Genomic DNA, 22,943 nt, shown 5'->3' with positions numbered 1-22,943 from the left:
CAAAACAATAGACATTACAGGGAATGGTATAGCTATTTCCCGGAATAAAGAGCTATCCATGTCAGCTTTAAAAGAGAAAGTGAAAAGTGAAGTTATTTCCCGCTAGCTTCGACATTGCAAAGGATTTTTATACCTACAATTAACATCTTCGCGTAGTTCAACGCAGTTATTGGCTACATAATGAACAACATTGTTATCAGAGAAAGCAAATGGTGACTTTTGCACCTCTCTTACATTACTCGTGTCATAACCATAATACTACTCGTATTTTTAACTCTATCTTTTACTTGTCCTAGAGCAAGTAATAAGAGAATAAGAAAGGGATATTAAACAAATTGAAACAAATATTTGGGTCCAAAATTTTAAGAAATTTGAATTAACTACCGGGCCTTTGCTGACGATATTGCAAACTTCTCGGAAAATCTTGTTAAGGCAGATGAATAAGTAAACCACTTAAAAGAAATAACTAAGAATGTGGGGCTAAATCATTCCGAAAAGACGATGATCATGACTGATATCAGATTCCCCAAATCCCTAAATACGAAATATGGAAATATCTTCACGCAATACATTTAAATACCTGGCAGAAATAATCCAAATCAATGGTTTAGATGAATAAGTCAAATAAAAGGAACGAGGAAAATGTAATTTTCCTACCAACTAACAAAAAGAATGTCTCAATAAATGGGACACAAATTAGGCATTACAATAAGGTAATCAAATTAGAAGATCTGTACTTATTAAAATGCATCTTCAGTCTGAATTCAGGCCAAATAAATGCAATAGAAAAAAAAGGAAATACCAATAAAAGTAGGTGGAAACGAATACAGATTCAGAATTAATAAAGATCTTTACAATTTCACGAAAATGAAAAGTCACATTCCATCAGAAAAAGAAAAGCTAGATTCTTCTGCAGTCTTATTAGAAAGAATGATAACAGGCTCACAAAACAAATATTTAACAACATTCACAACAAAAAAGAATGGAAATCGGTGGAGCTCAGTGGTTCACAAAAATATAAAAGAAACGAGAATATCTGAATAAGAACTGTATTCAAAAACTGGTACAAGATATTTAGGGTTTCAAGAGAAAGAGAAAAACAAAACAAACAACGGAAAATTAGACGCCAAAAACGACTGCAGATATACATCTGTAAGTTCTCCAAGTACGTTACGCAACACGCAACATACCCCAGAGTGTTATGTAACGTCAAAAGTTTTCATTTCGTTTCGTCACTGTGATTCTTTAATTTGTTTCACTGTTTCTTTGTTTGATTAGTTACTCTTTGTGTGATTGATAAGGCTATTTTTTTGGTGTTTTATATTTAGGTTCTAAACTTTGAATTTTGGTCAGTGTTCTATGGACTCATCTTTGTATGTTTTTTTTTTTTTTTTTTAATCTCCGGTTTTAACCATTAGGTATTGCTTCAGAGAATGAGATAAATGATTTGTAGGGTGTGTGAAAATGACATGCCTGACCGGGATTCGAACCCCGGACTTATTTATGTTTAGTATGTGGTTATGTTTATTGTATAACTTATATATACATAAACCGTTCTTTGAGAGATTTCAATGGAAATCCCTCTGCGCCTGTCAATATTTTGTGGATTCAAATTTACTTATTGTTCCGGTAAATAAGAACCGATTTTACACTGCGACAAATTTGTACGTATAACTAAATATTTATATTTTACGTAATAATAATTTCTTTTTCTAGCTTTTATTATTTCCCTTGAAATTTCTATTGCTACAATATACTGCGTTTTCCATTTAAATCTAAATATATTTGTTCATGGTTACACTGATAAACAAAAAACAAATATTGATAATTTTTTAGAAGTAGTTAAGTTCCATTTAAAATCTAAGTATAAAATAAATTTCTTATTACCGCAATACGTTTTTATCTAAAGCCATTATTATTGTAATTAACAACCTTGCTAAAATTACAGTCATGCTTGATAAGGACGTTAAAGTAGTAATTATAATACTAATACTTTTCAGTAACAATTTTATTACAATAGAACTATTCATTTACTAAACTTTTACGTAATTATTATATCAAGAAATAAATAAATTATGTAAATATATAACTATGTTTTTTCCTACAATTATAATTATGCATTATCAAGAAAAAACCTTTAAATCCACTGTGTATAAAAACTACAAGTAATTATAACCTTGTTGACAAAATATCACTTTTGTTCATAGTAAATTTAAATTGAATTAACTCTTAAATAATACGTTAGTGTTTGTAACAATTGTGTTATATAATTAATGATTGATTTCCAAATATTAAAAAATGAAATACTTTTACGTAAAATAATTCTGTAATTTTTCTATTTTAAACTATCTAAAAAACATTTATTAAAAAAAAAAAACATTTATTAAATGGTTTGTTTTGCAAACCATTCAAAAAATGGTGGTATCAATACAAACAAACAACATCAATTATTTATTCTTCTAATTACTTGTAGATAAAAACCCATTTTTTTTTTTTACATTTTAAATCATGAAACAACCTTAAATTCAGCTATCAAAAAGATCTAGATTCTTTCCTCAAAATAGAAACAAAAGAATATAAAGTACAGTATTAATTTTTATCTCCTCCCCCTGGTGAACGAATTATAAATAAAATTATAGGGTGAATCAGATTCACCCAGATATTGAATTTAAATGTAATTCTAAGCTTACAAATACCTAAAATAATTATTATTTATTAGATAAGGGATTCTTTGATGGAATGAAAACTATTTTTTCCTTTTTATAAAAAAATTTCGATTATCAATAGTAGCCTAGTTTTCCAAGAACTTTCTTCCTTCATATGATTCATAATTACAAAAAATGTAATTGTATGGACCTCCGTATATCTAACTGTTCGATTATTTCCATCATAAGTGTTTAAATAAAGAATTACATATAAACGTAACAGGTAGTCTAAAAAGTACTGAGCCTTTTGCGCACGGGACGGCATTAGCACCCCAAATCTTAGTGTGTATGAGTCGCAGTGGGTTTGGCCGAACGTCATTTGACAGCTGACAGTGGAAGCTAATAGATGAGCAAAAAGAATGAATTTACGTAAAGGTATTGCGTGAAGATGATTTAACTTTCTGCAAAAATGCGCTAGATTTCACAATTTTATTTCAATAAAGGCGCAAAAGCTGCGCAGGCCCGTGAAGAAATTTGTGCTCTTTATGGGAAAAATAAGTTATCAAAAGCGACAGCCGAAAGATGGTTCAGTTTCTTTTATTTGGAAATTTTTATATCCAAGATTCTTCTAGCAGCGGGCGACCAATCACAGAAAAAGTAAATTCAACTTCAACTCAAAAAGATCTATTTTTTGGTATGAGAGCTCAACAAACCCGAGTCCCCAAGAAATAGCCTAAAACTCTCAAATAGACAGAGTAAGGTAGTGACACATGATTTCAAAAGGACATTGATGAACAAACCGTTTGACTGATATGTCACAATAGTTTTCATTTAGTGGTTCTCTATAAAAAGATTTTAAACAGTAGAATTCGATAATTTAGAGGATGTATTCAAATAAACTTATTTATTTATACTGCTTCAGCCAGATCTTGGACCCGAGAATAATTATTATGTGTTAACTTCTGTTACAGTATTTATATTAGATTTGTATTAACAATTGTATGTTGAATAAATGTGAACGGCCGTGCCTTGTTGAAAAACAATAGCAATCTTTAAATCTGAATACAGTTTTCATAGTAACGTGCACTGTTTCTGAGATTAAGGTATTACGAAAATGTATGTATGGAACGTATTGCTACAGAATTATTTATTTTCCTAAACACTAATATAGGACGTATTTGTTAATATTAATATTGTATAATTTTCACTTTTTGTTCCTAATTTATTCATACTGGCAACACCAAATGTGATTGGACACAGTTGTCTTGATTTTTTTATGTGACGATATATCATTTTAGCTTATACAAAGCGATGTCAAACATAGCCAGGATTCGAACTCAGTCTTAATAACTCTGAGATTAATTTTTGTAATTAATTAGTCAATTCTTTAGAAGTTCTTCTCTAAATTACTGTTATAATAAGAACATAAAGTACTTCTTACTATAGATTTTTAATAAGAATTTAATGAAGTTTTATAATAACATAAAGTAATAAAGTAAATATAAATGTGCAAAAAGATGTATGACAATGCGACACAATATCAACTATACTCTTCTTGGCCTTCCTAGTGGAAGTATTTAGTAAGCTAGAGTGGGAAAAAGAAGGCATCAAATGAATGGCGCATATTTAAACCTGTTATTTACAGATGATATATCTCTTCTCACAAGAACTAGAAGAACTACACATACAGGAATTGCAGGAGGCTGACGAACCCTATGACCTAAGGATGAACCTTAAAAGAGCCAGATCATGTTTAACAAGTTTGCCGAAGAAAGAAAGATATTTGACTGAAGAACTCGATAAGTGTGGGGTTTGAACTAAAGTTGAGTTTACAAAGGGACTAAATTTCGTTGTTGCGATCAACATGTTTGGTGGTATGTTGTGTATATTTTGCCTCAAATTACGAGACATCCACGAAATTGGCTCATAATAAGTAGAACTAGGCGCGGGGTTCGCGCTTCCGCGAACTCGGTTAGCTAGTTCAGAGGGATACGATGTAGGACATTCAAGATGTCTGGACGGGGCCTACAGCGAAGGCAATAAGCTGTGTTATAAAATCACCGTTGCAAATGCCTCGGTAGACATTTGCATCGATGGCATCCCAACGAGCCCAGGCTTATTGCTATGAGATATAAAAAGTCACAGGGCGATAGACGACTCCCGTTAAAGCCCAACAGGGCAGGAACAGAGGGGGGTGGTGTGGCGACCGGAACGTCACTAGGCGTGTGTCTTCCTCTACGGGGCTGTGATGAAGAAGAGCTCGAACACAGTTATGATCATTACATGTAACTTGGAAAATGGATGTCAACTGAGAGTAATACAACCAATGAAGTTGAACAATTGTTAAGCATTCGAGAGACTTAACATCGTTTTTAAGAACCAACTCCACTTTTGCCTTAAAAAGAAAGTTTACGATAAATGAAGCTTCCCAGACCTTACCTATGGAAGTGAAACTTGAACATTAACCAATCAATCATTACGGAAGTCATGGGTAGCGCAAGGAAATATGGAACGATATATGCTTCAAGTTATCAGACGGGATAAGAAGAGCTGTAAGTAAATTAGAGAACAAATGAAAGTACATATCATCATGAAAGTTAAAAATTAAACTGGCAGTTGGCAAGCCGTGTTCTAAGAAGGATTTATGGCAGATAGTCTAAATTAGCGCTTGAAGGGATACCATTCGATGTCGCCCACGAAAAATATGAAAGGCTCGTTGGATTAATGTTATTATCAAGTTTGTTGTTCCTAATTGGCAGAAGATCGCACCAGACCGTATTAGTTGGAAACTTGCTGAAGAGACCTTCATCCTGCAGTCTAGGATTGATAACGACTGAATTGATGATGATGATAGTACCATATTAATTATCAGATTTTAAAATACAATACCCCAACTTACCTCGATTTCATTACAAACTATTATACCATTATAATTTTGATAACATTATTGCAAAACGTAGTTTGCATTTAAAATATAAAAACGTTCTGAGAAACTGCTGTTTGCAACTTTTTTCTTTTATTAAACAAATTATTACAAGAATATATAGTATAAATAAAAAATTATTTATTCTTTCATAATTAAAGATGCCGGATGCAATCTTTCAGGTTGATTGGTATGCTTCATTGAATCTAACCGAAATAAATGTGTTAAAAATGGTGTAATTCAAAATAGTTCCGTTATGTTTGTTTTAATTTCAGACGTTTAACACACGTCCTAATAACCCTTTCATTGTTATTGCGCTTATATATTATTATAACTAATAAAAATGTATTTGTCATAAATATTTTATGAGCCTGATAAAATTTTCGTCATAAATATTTTCCTGTTGACAACACTGTAAATTTAAAATGAATAAATACCGAGAATAAATTTATTTTTTATTGCCTATTTCTATGACTTGTACAACAATTAAAACTGTTGTACAATCCATTGTACAACAATGGATTTTATACTTCATTTGGCATAATTTCTCTTCTGTTTATTAATTAGCTTAATGAATTTTATTATCATAAATAAATAATTAAAACCAGTAATTGGATTAATATTCAAATTTCAAGTCTTTTGATTAACACAGAAATAAGTTTTTTATTGTGTTATAAAGTTCACTACAAGTTTTGGTTATTTTTAATTTTGAGTTTGACTGATAAATTTTACCGATAACAAATTATAATAAAATATTATTCACTCTATACGAAGAGGAGATTTTTGCAATCTTTTATCAACAAAAAGAATATATTAATGAGTAACTTTACACAGTTTTCCAGATTTTTCTTATGGTTGTGACATATTTAAAGCTATGAAACACGAAAAGAGCTCGATCTAAAATTCACGAGTAAGAGTTGCTTTATCTGTAAGTAATGTTGTTTATAATATATATTTGTGTTCAACAGAATAAAGACGTAATAGCTTGTAGTGCTAAACATAACCTGTCATTTATTGCTAAATTTCTGTTAGTTAGGCATACTTTTATTAAAAACATATATTCAGCATTGCGAAGAAGGCATTAGCTAACCACTTTACCACTTACTTTTCCGTGTAAGTCTTGTACGGTTTTGTGTAATTTATTCTTGAAAATGGAACGTTTTTTTCAAAAATGACACGTCTTGTGCCTGGTCGCCTACAGACTTAAGATAATACTTTTTGTGTTTATCTTAAATTACTAATTACCAAATTATCAATTAAATATAAAATATTAATGAACTTGGATCCGTCATCAGTCCTGCGCAGATAAATAAAATCGGAAAGTACGCGGTTTGGAAGTAGATCCGTGTGTGAAGTCAAACAATTTGATATTACGGACAGCTTTGAGCTCAAGTCAAGCTCTGTTATCATATTATCCAGATACTCACTATGACAACCGAATAAGATAAAAATTAATCGGACATGTGATAACCCGTATCGGTCTGGACAGATAGGAAGATTGGATTACCTTACCGGGTGAGTTGTCTTCTGCTCAGGTTATTTTGTGTTTCAATTAGCTTAGTACTTTATATGTCTATAAATCAGATCTAAACTTCCATATGGAGTAGCAGAAGCCATCAAGCTAAGTCTGGTCCGTGAGAATGGAACAGAGCGAAAGTAATTCTGGGGGAGTGCGGTACACTCCCATCGTGGTAATACGTTTTAACTTTACGGGTATTTATAAATTTTGAATGGGACAGAAAATAAAGTTTCATTCTGATCCATTTATGTCATCCTGAGGTTGCTTGCTCGTCGGGATTTGATTTGCAGCTGGGAATACCGTTGGTTGAACAGCGTGATGTGGTTGACAAGTGGGTAGCATTAGGTACACTACGGTGAAAGCGGTTGTCAGGTACAGTACTGCTGTAGAGTGCGGTGATCGCTCTCAACTGTAAGCTGTCGGTTTCAGTGACACAATCTACGCGGGTTCTACTAAGCACAGTATATCTCTATACTGCTAAGTGTGTACGCCATTTGTCGATTGTTTGACCAACATCCCCCCCCCCAACCACAAAGGTGTTTCATCCTAATGATTTTTTTTATTCTGAACAGAGTATAATCATAACTTTATGCTTTAAATAAAATAAAGAGCTATGTGAAACTGAACTTTTAAATGTTTATTTTAACAATCCTTACTGGCGAGAAATTTTACTTACTCTGCAGACATTACTGTGCTAATAATTTCTTTGTAACTTTAGTGATAATTCATTTTTAAAAATTGTATATTTAATGTAGTATGAACAAAATAATGAATGATCTAAAAATATTATTCAGCTTGAACATTTTAAAATACAATTCCTAACTCATGGCAAAAGTTTACTTGAATTTATAATTGAAAAAATAAATAAACCATTAAACATTTCCTGTAACTTATAAATAATAAATAAATCTTACGATTAACAAAAATCATAAGTTACTATGATAAAAATGTTTATTAACGAGGATTCAGATAATTTTTAATTTGTTACCCGTATAATAAAAACTTTTTAAAATAACTTTTATAAAACTTCGGTAGCTATTTTTCTTTTTTTTTTCTTCCAGAACAAGAAAAATTGCAATCGGCTCCTTAAGTGCAACCATAAGTAAATCATTTGATAATAAGCATGTGAGTTCTTAATGAACTCCCGTTATAAACCAATCCGTAACCAAAGTTAGCAGTAAGCAATGTTCTTAAAATTCATTAGTAAAATTTTTGTTTTTATAAACTTTAATTAGTAACTTTTTATTATACAAAACAAATATTTTAGCGTATTCTTATGGTGGAAATCACAACAAAATAAATGAAATTAAATTTTATGTTGGTAGGAATATTATTCTTATTTAAGAAATGAATTTAAAAAAAAAACAAACTTGGAAACAGTATTTTTTAAGTTTTCCTAGTTCAAATTTTTCTTAATATTAGATTCTTCAACATTTTTGTGTCAATTTAATAATAGATTTCGATTTAAAGATTAGCCTTTTCTCATGAAAACTATCTACGATTTCATGAGAAACTATCTACGATTTGAATAGGGTTCCATGAAATTACAAATATTTGCTGTTGTTATACTATTACTGATGTAGAAAAAGACATTAATTGTTTAATTCGTGTAAAACTTAGCCTGAATATCTTTCAGAGTTTTTTTTTAATCTACGGGACCGCCGATAGGTATTGCTTCAGAGAATGAGATGAATTATTTGTAGCGTTTGTAAAAATGCCATGCTTGACCGGCATTCGAACCCGGAACCTCCGGATGAAAGGCCGAGACGCTACTACTCGTGCCAGGGGGGGGGACATCTTTCAGGATTTGTAAACAGATTTTTTTCAGATTTCTGAAAACTTGGAAGAATGATAAACCATGATCTAATAATTCCCTGCTACTGAAAATAATTTGAAACGTTTCTCAGGAAGACACAATATAAGTAACAGTAACGATTTTTTTTTTTTTTTTTTTTTTTTTAATAAAAAATTAATTATAATATTATTTAGCTTGCATATTTAATCTAAATAAATTTCCGTAAAATATTAAAAAATTCGCAGTAAACGAAATTATTTTTATTTTATCAAAACTATTATAACATCGATCGAACTTAATTATTCCTTTGAAGACTGAATTTTTATTTTTTTATTGATTTTTTAATGAAACATAAGTTTTATTGAGTCTTTCAGAATCGATCAATACATTGATTTAAAAAAAATCGATTTCCCGTCGTTGAACACTCTTCTAATAATTGGTGATTTGGATATTATTTTATTAATATAATATATATTATTTATTTGTATCTCTTCAGAATCAGTGTGTAGTTTTTAAATAATTATTTCAACATTGATAAAGCATAAACAGTATGAATTTCATTTTATCATAAAATTAATTAATATTACAATTGAATTACAAAGAACTTAATGAAATAAAAAAATTCCTAAATATATTCAATAAAATTGGTTTGAATATTATCTTACATACATATAGCAGAAAATGACTCGAAAAATAACTTAAGTGTAAAATATTAATTAAATTAATACTCGTGTTTAAAAAAAATATGTAATTCACTTTGTGATAAAATTCATTTTTTTTTTTTTTTTTTTGGAAGTGTGCTTTAAATTTACTGTGCTTATAATTCGAATTTGCTACTGATATACAATTATTAAGTAAAGCTAATGTAATGTTAAAATAGGTAATTTTAAAATTATGAAATTCATATGGTAAAGAGAACATTAGAACATTAAAATATGATATTTATATATGTATACACACGAAAACACAAATACGAATATATATACATACACTCAAAAGTAGATTAGCTTTGCTTAAAATAATTACATGTATGTATAAAAGTGCATTACATTGCAACTATAATAGTATTAAATAAAAATATTTTATAAAAAATGTTTTTATTTCTTACCCGACCCATTTTAATCCAGCTATTAGAACGTAGTACACTCCAGAAATAAAACTAGCAAGAATTCCGAGGGATATTCCTCCTGATATAAGAGTCGGAACGCTAGGCATGGCACTTGTATTACACACACTCACATGCACAACACACGCACGTTTGTCCACGTTATTTTCTTACACGTCATATATACTAATCTAAATCGATTATAACATTTGAAATATTTATTTTCTTTACATATAGACTTTGCGTTGTCAACATAAGAAAGACGGATACAACAAGACAACCGCTGGCGGTGCGGCAAACGAACGTAGAACACACACTCTCACCAGACTGTTCTGATAACAGGTAAGAATCCCCACCACATCTACAAGGAATACTAGTATTAAACCCCACCACATACAAATATAAGAATCATACAGTATATTTAATAGTATGCTAATAATTACGTCATACTGGTTTGAAGTTTGAATCGGTGTATCTGCTACCCTATAATAAGAACACCCTAGAAAAAACAAAGGTCTTTAATATTACATTACTAATTGTCTTTTGAAACGACAAACGCTCGTTTACATGGAAATTGCTTATAATTCACAGTATCAATGTTTTATAAAAGGAAACTCACACTAAAAATTTTCAAATAATTTTAAATATATTAAAAGACTTTTTTTGTCGGCACATAATTTGAAACTCCAACAAGAGTATTAAACACAATAAAAATATTAATAAATCCCTTCATTTTTTAAAAATTATTTTCCAAAAATAAATGACAATAAAAAATAAACGCTTCATAAATAATTATTAAAAAAAATAAAACGAAATTCTTAGTTGAAGGTAGTTTACAAAAATGGCGCGATATATTTTTAAGTGATTCATTCACGAAGAGGATATAATATATTGCAGAATACGTTTTTTTTTATATGTTTATATTTCTCTATTTTTGAACATTAAGAAAGATATTAGTTCCAGCTTTATAACTCTGATATTTCATTAGACAATCTGTAGCCAATCACATGCAGGTTTTTTCCCATGCTGTTACAACCAATCCGTAGGAAACAGGGTCCCCAATTTACAGACATTTTCCTCGGGATAAAATCTGTTGATCCTACAGGTTCTAGCATCTTTAACATGACTCTAACAGAAAAAAAATCAATGCTGAAAAAAATGTTGTATGACAAATAAATTCACGATCTCGCCCAAAGGATAACTCATGACTTCCTTCAGACACCAGGTATCAATTTTTTCCATTGTTCTTGGGGAGATCATGTAAACTTCCCGAGGATCGAACATCACACATCAACGATTAAGTATTGGTCATTTAAAATATTCATTGTGACAAAAGCTAACAGGTACCAGAGATCGAGTAAAGAATTCCTAATGGGACATCATCACACATCTATGGAATTCTTTACCATGAGAAAATAACTGTGTTCGTGTCGATTTATTTCTTGCACCAATTTTCTTAAAGTTGAGATCGAAAGATCTGTATCAATTATGCGAATGATGGGATGTGTACAATAATAATCAATTAAATTGAAAACGATAGACAGGACATCAGATCAAAAATAATAAAACCCGTTTGAAATTCATAAGTGAAAAATCAAAGAAAATAGTTTAAAAAAAGAATTTTAAAATGGTGAATATATTATAGAATTTAGAAAAAATACATTATTTATGTAAAATAGTTATAGAATATAAATGGTAACTTTTAATTAAAAAACATTCCAGAAAAAAATTCTGTATACGATAAAATATGTTTTTCAAATATTATGTTCTCACAATTAACCAAAGATTTACTGTAGTGTGAGAATATGATTATTCAGTTTTTTGTTTTTTTAATATCATACTCGTCCAATTAATATCTCTTTATAATAGTAATGAGAAAATTATTTGCTTTCTGTAGGTATTACAGATTAAGCTAATTGATTATACTATTCTAGTTGTACAATTTAATGATACTGTAATAACTGAGAATTATATGTGACAATTTTTTCTTCATTATGCTAACAATTAATCATTTTCTTCTGGATGTATTACATTATTTCAGTGGTAGGTATTGCTGTTTTCACATAATCATAATGAAATATACAATAATAATAATTTCATTTATCTAATTTCGTTTACAAAATTCTCTTTCTAAATTGCGCAATTGTGTAAAGGATCCATTTCTTTATTTAGCTCGTTGCTTTTTACAACAATCTAAGAATTCCTTAAAATCCTTAATATACAATAGTCGTTTGGAAAGTTCTCGGCTTGGTAACAATAACAAAATTTTACAAATTTTTTTTTTTTGCAATGTAGTCATCTTGCAATCGATAAATTTAGACAAATGACTTCTCAGCATTTTAATACTCTCAATCTAATGTAATTTTTCCAACTGCAAAATAAACAGTTGACTCAGCTTTAATCTCATCATTTGAGGTGAACCTTAGTCCAACGAGCCACTTCTTCAGGTTTGGGAATAGGATGTAATCCCCGGGAGCAAAACCAAGCGAATACAATGCATGTTGAAGCAGTTCGAAATGTAAATCATAGTTTTGGTGCAACCCGAGACGTATGTGGATCGTGGTAAAAGAATACTTTCTTTTCAACTAGATGTGGATGTTTAGCTTTAATAGTAGCGCTCTTCAGTCAGTGCAATAAAAAAATGTATTATTCCCAAGTGATAGTCCTCCCTTCTTCCAGGTAGTTTATAAGAACCAAAAAATACCGTAGAATCCCAATATAACCGTAAGAATCCCAAATAACCGTAGCCATGACTTTTCCTGCAAATGGAATCGTTTTCGCTTTTGTTTTCATCTGCTTCCACACAATATTTGGATTACTATTTGGTCTCTCATGTATAACGGTGAATCTATGTATCATCTACTATTATAAAACGTCGAAGAAACTCAGCAAAATTGCATTTAAATAAGTCTAAACACTTTAATGAAGTATTTAGTCGAATTCGTTTTTGTGCGAATGTTAACAAACATGGCACTCATTGATCGGGAAACATTTTCATGTAACATCAAATAAAATGTAATAATACCATCTAACGAGATCTTTGCGATCTCATTAAGCTCGAGTACCTTCAGTTGGCGATCACTTATTAAGTGATCGCCAACTGAAGGTACAGCAGTAGATTTTTGTGACGATTTCATTGGTCGTAACGGTTTTTGGAAGTCCTTAGCGTTCGTCATCTTAAATGGATGTACGACCACGTTTAAATTCAGCATCCCACTTTTTTATCATTGAAAACGAAGGGAAAGAATCCTTTAAAGCGATATCAACTCTTTCTATGTATCCATCGAGTTAAACCTTTGAAAATATAATACTTTATAACAGCTCGAATATCCAATTATATTAATTTTTTTTTAGAAAAATGTTTAAATTGGTTTTCTTTACTCCATGGCTACAAACAAGCGACTACACGTATAAAACTTCTCAACAGGCCATGAAAATGATTATACTTGACAAAAATCATAGTCGTTTGCTCTTACTTGCGTCATCTCTTTGTCTGCCCGAGAACTCTCCGAATGACCCTAGTATGTAAATCACCTAGGGTGTAGAATGCAACTACTCTGATGTTTCTTTCTTTCTCTAAGAGTAATAATATCCAATTTTCAACAAGTCCTTACAGCAAACAGAGGAAAGATACCAATGGTAATCTCATCTATACTTCGCTAACTTGCCATTGAGAAATAATATATTTAATTCACCGAAAAGGGTTACGAAAAGTTACTTCATCCCTACCTATTTTCTATTCTCCTGATGTTGACTGTCTTTCTTTTACAATGAATATTCCATTTATGAGAATGAATTATATTTTGTAAAGGTTATCTAAATCTGTCGAAATTATTGCTCTAACATTCAAATATGTTTACGTAAAGAAACATAAAATTAGAATATATCTACAAAAACAGGTATTAAGTTGCCATACTATATTTAGATGTTCTCCTTCAAGCAGAGAAAAAATATTTCATAAAAATAACGTCCAAACTTAGACTAATTAAAAAAAACATTTAAATTATTATTATTTTCTATTAATTTGTTTAAAAATATTTTTTTTTATTTGTATAGATTCTCTTTAATGCAACCTGTACGTACACACTTTATCAACCAGTTGTATAAATTTATAAGGTATGCGTTATTCATAAGCAATTATTACTATTATTTTTCCAGTAACATATATTACGTATATAAATAAATTATATATATATATATATATAAAATGAAATTTGATCTGCACATTCCATTCTGGTCAACGGCAACATCTTTCTCATCAAAGACGATAAAATTTAAAGCATACATTATAGAAAAGATATGTAAGGCAAAGCATAAACGGTATTGTAAGAATTTATGAACCATTTGCAATAATAATTACAGTTCAGAAAAAAAATACGTTCATACGAAAGATAAATCGTGTCATGTATATTGTCTAGAGGTACATTAAAAAAACGAAAACAATGAAATATTTATTTTTTTTGTAACTGTCCATTCTCATTACTTATGCCAGATTTTCCAAATATGTAGAGTTATCTGCATATAACTTATTTTCTGCTAATGAACTATGTTAGATACTGCACAATTCTTTTACCATAAAACAAACCTCCATTAATTTTATTCTGATTTCATCTCATTTCCTATTTTATTTATACATTATCTTTAGAAAAATCCTAAGATTTTTATGGAAATTTTTTAATCAGAAATGGCTAACCAATCATAAATTTACATATGATTTCCATTAACGTAAAATTTTATTTTGACATAGAATAAAATTGTATTTAAATTAATAATCAATAAAATGCCGTAAATGATTACCTGATAAAGAATATATTTTGTAATAAAGAAGAAAAAATCTGGCAGAAATTATTATTATTGAATTATTAGTGTTGTCTGTACTAACCGCATTATATATTTGCCGATGAGTTTTAACCTTAATGAATTGTTTCACTACAACAGAACAGAACCACAGTTATCTTTCTTTATTTTTCAAAAAGTTAACCTTTATAATTTCATTTCATAACAGAAAAATTCTGCGAAACAATGAAAATAAATTTTGATTTTCCTTCATATTTTGATTCTGTTTTAACTTATTACGAATTCACATCCGTGTGAATCACGGAATAACAATTATAAATAAAAAAATGCCTTTTTAACTGCCGTATAAATAATCTTTTCTTTTTGATTTTATCAAATTTGGACGTTTTATGACTAACGTTTTTTTTTGTTTATTAGCCACTTTATAAATACTAGTTACTGCAATCAACAAATTTAAGAAAAAAAATAAATAAAGAAAGAAACTATGATTTTTTTTTGGCCAGCAAAATTAAAATTTCTGGCACTAAAAAGACCGTTTTTATAAGGAGGATAGAGTGATATTTGAAAAGCAAAACTCTTTTAAAATTATTCTAATTTATTTTTACGGAGACAACGGTATAATATCAAAGTACACCGTGTCAACTAAAACGAATAATTTAAATAATTAATAATACAGAATAGTAATATTTTATTTCTTGTATTGGGAGCACTACGAAACATAAAGTGGTTATTTACATTTAAAATTCAATAAGGTTTTATTAGTTTAAATTATTATAACTAAGAACCCTCAATAGATGAAAAACGCTAAGAATATATTTTTAGAACATTTTTACGCAATTGAACACTATGTATGCTTTAACTCACGTATTCAAACGGTTAAAAACAATCTAATGCCTCATTATATACACCTCACCCCCATATAAAGAATGTATATTTGTGCTTCAGGTTCTTCAATTAGTAAAGTGCATAGTTTATATAATCTAATTGCATAGATTTTAACCTAATTTGTATAAATTTTTTTAAATATTTATTTTTATATTTTTTCATAGATATTTAGCCTATTTGTTAGTTTAAATAATATACCAAATAACGGGCGTACCTTTTTACTTTTCTGATAAATTGTTTAACATATGAAATAAAATAAAATATGATATGAAGCGCAATTTTATCTTCAAACTTATTTAAAAATTTATAAGGAAACATATATGTTTGTAACATATGACTGTTATAGTCACGCCAGCCTCTATGGCACGAGTGGTACCGTCTCGGTCTTTCATCCGGAGATCCTGAGTTCGAATCCCGGATGACATTTTTCATACACTACAAATATCCATTTCTCATAGGGAAAAATAACTAAGCAGTTGATGCCCGTCATCTCAAAAAAAAAGACATATGAATGAAATGAAACAACTAACCCTAGCCCGTTTTGAAATTTGGGAAAATGTTATATTTCCATATTAATTTATTTACCAAAGATTAACAAAAACTCTTTTGTAAAAATAAAAAAGTAAAAAATGTTAGTAAAATAAAAAATAAAAATGTTTTATTTTTACCAAATTTTTTTTAAAAATACTTGAAAGCATTCTTAATCTATGGATGTGGTCTGTGTTCCTTTCCATTCAAAACGTTGGTTTAAGTACGAAGACTAAGCATTTTAAGACATATGAGATATATATTTAAGTTTATTCTTAAATTAATAAAAGAAACAAATACTGAAGTACTGATGACCCATTTTATACAACATCGTATGCAATCAACTCGTTTTATACAACATTTTTTAATTTTGTTTTCAAAGATAGAAGAAAAAGTAAATTGTAAAAAAGTAAATTTAACAAACTATAAAATTAGATTTTTAACAAAGAAGTTTGGAAAAAGTACGTATAAAGAGCAACATTTGTTTTTAATTGGATCTCGGATGTAGTAAAAAATAATTACGATACATTCTTTTTATAAGTATCATCTTAGTATTTTACGTTTTATAAGAAATTAAAATAAGGATACACAATAATATATTTTCAGCGAATCAACGACCATTAAGTTTCATTTTAAATGAATATTTTAAATATTATTTGAAATATACAAGTCAACATAGAAGGAAGACAAACGTGACAAGTAAAAGGATAGAAAGCTGAGTTGAACTTTCTACAAGCACATACACAGGTTATACCGACGTACGTCAAAAAGTAGTTTCAGCCTGCGGCAAGGCGGGCAAGTTAGGATCATCATCCGATCTTTCTATACAATGACGTCACGAAATTTACCTTGAACCTCCCCCTACCATACATAATATACTTAAAGGAAGAATCCTTTAGGTGTTACGTACCTAAGATTAGCATTATCATATTTAAGAGACGTAATAATTTTAATAATAATTTGACATTCTTTAAAATCACTTGTTATGACAAAATTAGTTAATAAAAATGATAAATACTATTAATAGTTTCACATAAATATTGTATTTCTAAATATTCTATTTAATAAAATATAAAAATTTAATAAGACAAAAGAATCATCCAGATTAAATTCATTTTTAAAAATTGCTAATTTTTTTTATTTTCTTTTAATTTGTTTAACATATACAAGAAAATACATGTTTTATTATAGTTACAATTTTTATTATTAGAAATAGTCATTCTACTTTTAATCTTTACAATTTGACTAAATATAAATAAATGCATATAGAATCACAATACTAATTCATCTTTATAATGAATCAAAGTAAAAATTGCATAAATGTCACGTGATAAACATTTTAAAACTAACTAAAAATAAAGTAAAAAATTTAGATGTAAACTTTCTAGGCAGCTACAAAAAAAAAATCAAACTATTTTTAGCTTTTATTATTAATTATTTTTTAAATTTTATTATTATTTTAGCTACTTTTAGTTGATTTTGTAGCTTCTCTTGATCTGACTACCAACCGCTCATCTAACCTTTATAGCTGGGTGCAATATTAGAAATTATATGTAATTAACAACCATTTTCAGATTACTTCCACAAGGATTCTGAATTATTTCTTAATCTTATTCGGGTAGAAAGTTGAACATGGGTATTAAAATTCTTGACTCTATGTGGCGTCTACTAACGGTTGTAAGATCCATCGATTTGGGCTAATTGGCTAAATTTTGATTTCTATAATAGGATTTTTATTTCGTGTGCAAAGGCTAACCATAATTTTGGTTGTACATCCTACCGTATAGTGACTGGTGGTGAACGGTGATCTTTTTCAGAATGTACCAATTGATATGAAGCCGCTCTCATGTTTATATTGGAAATGCACCAGGCAGGAATTATTATATAATAATTATTACGATTACATATCCGATAATGATAGGTACATATTGACACTGGTGGATATTGCCGTTATTGGTAATTTTCGCATCGTTCCATACGTTTCTTAGAGATGATGTAAAAAGCTGGTGGTATCGGACCACTTGTTGGAAAGGTATTAATAAATAGTGGGAAATTCAATTATTAGTCAGGTTAAATGAAAAATTTTGTTTGTCTGTGTGATCTTGAAAATGATATCTTCCATGTTATCTTGGTTTAATCACAGACCGATGATTTGTGGAAAAGATTGAATGTAATCGTGCCCACGCTTCTCCCAGGCCAGATGCAACGGTGAATTATTTGGATACTTTGATATAAAATCAGGGATTCCATAAGGCTCTGCCTTAAGATCAGTCCAGTATACGATTTTTACTGCAGAACTTTCAGTTCCGGACACTTCACCTCATTTGCTAAAGATACACCGATTCTGGCTGTTGACGAGGACCCGCGCTTGGCCTCAACAAAGCTACAATCGGCGTTAGACCTGATCGGCAAATGGCTAGCGATATGGAAGAGAAAAGTAAATCCGAATAAGTCGTCATATTATGTTTACATTGAGGAGTGTGATTATTAGGAAATCCACCTGGACGGGGTCGTCATCCCGCACTCTGATCGAGTTCGGCTCCACCTTGATCGTCATTTAACGTGGAAATATCACCTGAAAGAGAAAGGGAAGAAACTTAACAAGTAGAAGAGGCTTTATTGGTTGTCCACCTGTCGTTGTCCAATAAACTTTTCATATACAAGGTGACTCTAAAACCGGTTTGGAAATATCGCATACAGCTATGGGGCACGACATGCAAAAGTAACGTTCAGACAAAGATTTCAGAACAAGTTGGGAAGATCCATTACAGTGAAGATTTCCGGCTACTAAAACGACAACACGTGCTTGGCCTGGGATATCTGAGTGACACTTGTGGTTCGGTATTACACATGTGATAAACATCTTTACTATATCTTAGTGAGGAGCCTAGCACCCTTCTATTATTCATCCCGTAAACTTTGTTATGCTACTATTTTGTTTATTTCTATCTATTGTTTAATAATTTTGTGGATACTGTTTTTATTTTTTACTAGAATATTACGATCTCTTGAATCTATGTGATCCCAATTAATGCAAGTGTGCTTGTTTAAATAGGAATTTTATGTATATTTAGTTTATATATACTACATATATGTTTAGATTAAGATTAAAGAAAAACAAACCAACATACTTGGCGTTTATAGACCTAGAAAAGGCTTTCGATAACGTAGACTGGAATAAAATGTTCAGCATTTTAAAAAAATTAGGGTTCAAATACAGAGATAGAAGAACAATTGCTAACATGTACAGGAACCAAACAGCAACAATAACAATTGAAGAACATAAGAAAGAAGCCCTAATAAGAAAGGGAGTCCGACAAGGATGTTCCCTATCGACGTTACTTTTTAATCTTTGCATGGAACTAGCAGTTAATGATGTTAAAGAACTATTTAGATTCGGAGTAACAGTACAAGGTGAAAAGATAAAGATGCTACGATTTGCTGATGATATAGTAATTCTAGCCGAGAGTAAAAAGGATTTAGAAGAAACAATGAACGGCATAGATGAAGTCCTACGCAAAAACTATCGCATGAAAATAAACAAGAACAAAACAAAAGTAATGAAATGTAGTAGAAATAACAAAGATGGACCACTGAATGTGAAAATAGGAGGAGAAAAGATTATGGAGGTAGAAGAATTTTGTTATTTGGGAAGTAAAATTACTAAAGATGGACGAAGCAGGAGCGATATAAAATGCCGAATAGCACAAGCTAAACGAGCCTTCAGTAAGAAATATAATTTGTTTACATCAAAAATGAATTTAAATGTCAGGAAAAGATTTTTGAAAGTGTATGTTTGGAGTGTCGCTTTATATGGAAGTGAAACTTGGACAATCGGAGTATCTGAGAAGAAAAGATTAGAAGCTTTTGAAATGTGGTGCTATAGGAGAATGTTAAAAATCAGATGGGTGGATAAAGTGACAAATGAAGAGGTATTGCGGCAAATAGATGAAGAAAGTAGCATTTGGAAAAATATAGTTAAAAGAAGAAACAGACTTATAGGCCACATACTAAGGCATCCTGGAATAGTCGCTTTAATATTGGAAGGACAGGTAGAAGGGAAAAATTGTGTAGGCAGGCCACGTTTGGAGTATGTAAAACAAATTGTTGGGGATGTAGGATGTAGAGGGTATACTGAAATGAAACGTCTAGCACTAGATAGGGAATCTTGGAGAGCTGCATCAAACCAGTCAAATGACTGAAGACAAAAAAAAAAACATATATGTATATGTATTCGTAGTTTATTTTATTGAAGGTGTTCGCTGGAAACCCCTTGTTTTTATCAATGCAGTTTAATTGTAGTTCCTTAATCGGAACCTACTGTAAACACACGATGTGTGAGACAATAGAAAATCATGCCCACGGATGTACACATGTGACTAGAAATTTCAGGTGAAATGACGGTAGTCATTATATGCTAACACGAATTTTATTTATTATTTATTTTTTCGTTTCAGAATTGTTGAATTGATGGTTGTTGTTTATATTGTTATAGGTACTTACTGGAAATCCCGATGTTACTCTTGTTGGATCAATTCTGTTCTTCCTGCCTTGTAGCAATGAATTTCAAAAGTTTATCTGATTACCTGTTGTAAAAGTCGAATTTTAATCAGTCCATGTGACTGACATTGAAAAGAAAAAAATAATTTTTCAACTTATTGATTTTTTAAATTTTATATTTACGTTTAATGTTTTCGTGAAAATCTCTCCTTTACCAGAACATTTTTTATAAAATTTAACTAAAATCATAATTTAAAATATTGAAGCTATTGTAGATGTCGCTCTCTAAAATGAATTTTTCTGATGTTAAAATAATACGTTGGTAGATAATAAATCTATAGTCTAATCTTTAATCTATTAGTTTTGGTACTACCATCTGAATATATTTTTAAATAAAACTTTGATTAAATTAAATTAAATATATTACTTCCTACTCCAATCAGCCTACTCAAATTTTACCTGTATATTAATTATATTTTCACTGATGTTTTTGGTGTATTTTACTTTTCAAGAATTTCTACTTTGCTGCAAGAAGGAAAGTATAGTAATGAGAAAAAAAATGGTAAATGGGTTTTTGGCATTTCTCGACGTTTAATGACCCAGGGATCCCCAAAAAAGTGGGCAGTAATGTATGTACGAACGTGTGTTGGACTGTTTGAAGCTTAATAACATTTGAATGGAAAACCGAGTTTGATAAAAATTGTCACAGGAACTTGTGTATACGGGCTATTTCTTGGTAAATGTTTGGATCAATATCTCCAAAGGATGGGGAAGAGAGTTTTTTGAGATTAATTTTCTCAAAAGTTTGCAAACATAATCACACTTTATAGCTAATTACATGCGTACATGCTTATCTTACTAGTAAAAAAACTTGTCCCTAAATTTTCTCCCTTCCCCAAAAATTGAAAAAACTTTTTTTTATTTATAGCATGTTTTTTAACAGAATTTTTTAATTATCGATTAAAATATAGATTTATAAAATATCGAATTTTTTAATTTTTCAAACTCTTTCGTGTATCATTATTACACAACTGCCCAAAATGGAGTGTAATATATTTAGTCTGTAAGTATGTATGTATATTTGTTCTACAAAAGCAGTTCAATGGCTGAATCGATTTAGATGTATGTCCCGCATTCGAATCCTTACGTTACGGGGAATGTCATATGCTATATAAATATGTTTTATATATGTTTAAATAAATATTAAAAATTTCAAAACGGAATTAAACTATATACAAAATTGTCACCAGTAACTTTGTAGTCAGCTTTTTCTCTAGAGTTAGGGATTTAAATTTACTGATTTCTAATGACAAATTTTCTACATTTCAAAATACGTGTTTATTTTTCTTAATTGGATTAGTGTTATTAAATTTTTCTGTATTATATTATCTGCTCGTATCCGATCCTGAAAGCTGTTTTTTAAATTTTAGTTTATCATTCATATGTAGAATTTTTCTCTTTCCATTCTATCTTATGAGCTTAAATGTTATAATAATAACATTTATTATTATAAATGTTAGAATTAGAATTATTTTTCCTAATTTTTATTACTAGTTTTAAAAGTAATTTTATAATTAGTTAATTACTTTTTTATTTTATGCCTTAGTATTATAATTTAAAAGAAAAACAAAATGATTTTTGTCTCTTTTGATGTGAATTTATTTTTTTATTATTTCAGATGTACCTAGGCACCACTAGTAAGGGGTAATCTCTTCCATAATTAGGAGATGACATAAATTCGCACATCCTTAAGGGTGGTATTAAGGAACAGGAACTATGAGTTGATCAGAGACTATATCCAGCTTAGGCTTCTTTTATGCCTGGTATTTGTATCGTCATACGCTGTACGACGTGAAAATGCCGAGTTCTAAAAAGGTCTGAAAATTATCTCCGCGTTAGTTAAGGCTCAATAATTCTCACCTCAAGATGAATCCATGCATTATTATCTGTTAAAATCAAACCAAAAACAATAAATTTTAATAAACAATTTTTTTAATTTTATTTTTTATAATAAATTAATAAATAATATGGTAAAAAATATTAAAAATTAAAAAAACACGACTCCCAAGAAAAATTTTCTTTTAACATAGGACAAATACTAACGTAGGATAAATTAAACAGCGTGTGGGAGACAATTTTGTATGTAGTATAATTTCTTTTTTAAATTCATTTAAACATATATACGAATATAGCCTGTGATACTCCCGGTAACGTAAGGATTCCAATGCGGGGTCATACATCTAAAT

At 29.7% G+C, this 22,943-nt stretch overlaps 1 protein-coding gene across 5 annotated transcripts in view; it reads right to left on the bottom strand.

Annotated features, from left to right (window-relative positions):
* The window catches only part of LOC142322160 (uncharacterized), a 528,320-nt gene that overhangs the window by 314,379 nt on the left and 190,998 nt on the right, over window positions 1–22,943 (bottom strand). Inside the window, exon 2 of one of the 5 annotated variants that reach the window (XM_075360913.1) lies at window positions 22,618–22,643. The exons of 3 other annotated variants lie outside the window; for them this stretch is intronic. In XM_075360913.1, coding sequence (XP_075217028.1) covers window positions 22,618–22,637 — 20 coding nt within the window. In that variant the 5' untranslated portion in view covers window positions 22,638–22,643. Of the gene's footprint in view, window positions 1–9,990; window positions 10,315–22,617; window positions 22,644–22,943 lie in introns of those variants that run through there. One more of the 5 variants, XM_075360910.1, reaches the window with a different exon arrangement.

Source organism: Lycorma delicatula, chromosome 3 (genome assembly GCF_047948215.1).
Source record: "Lycorma delicatula isolate Av1 chromosome 3, ASM4794821v1, whole genome shotgun sequence".
In the NCBI taxonomy this organism is placed as follows: Eukaryota; Metazoa; Arthropoda; class Insecta; order Hemiptera; family Fulgoridae; genus Lycorma; species Lycorma delicatula.
Note: the sequence above shows the minus strand (reverse complement) of the source record. Positions and strands in the feature narration are given on the sequence as shown.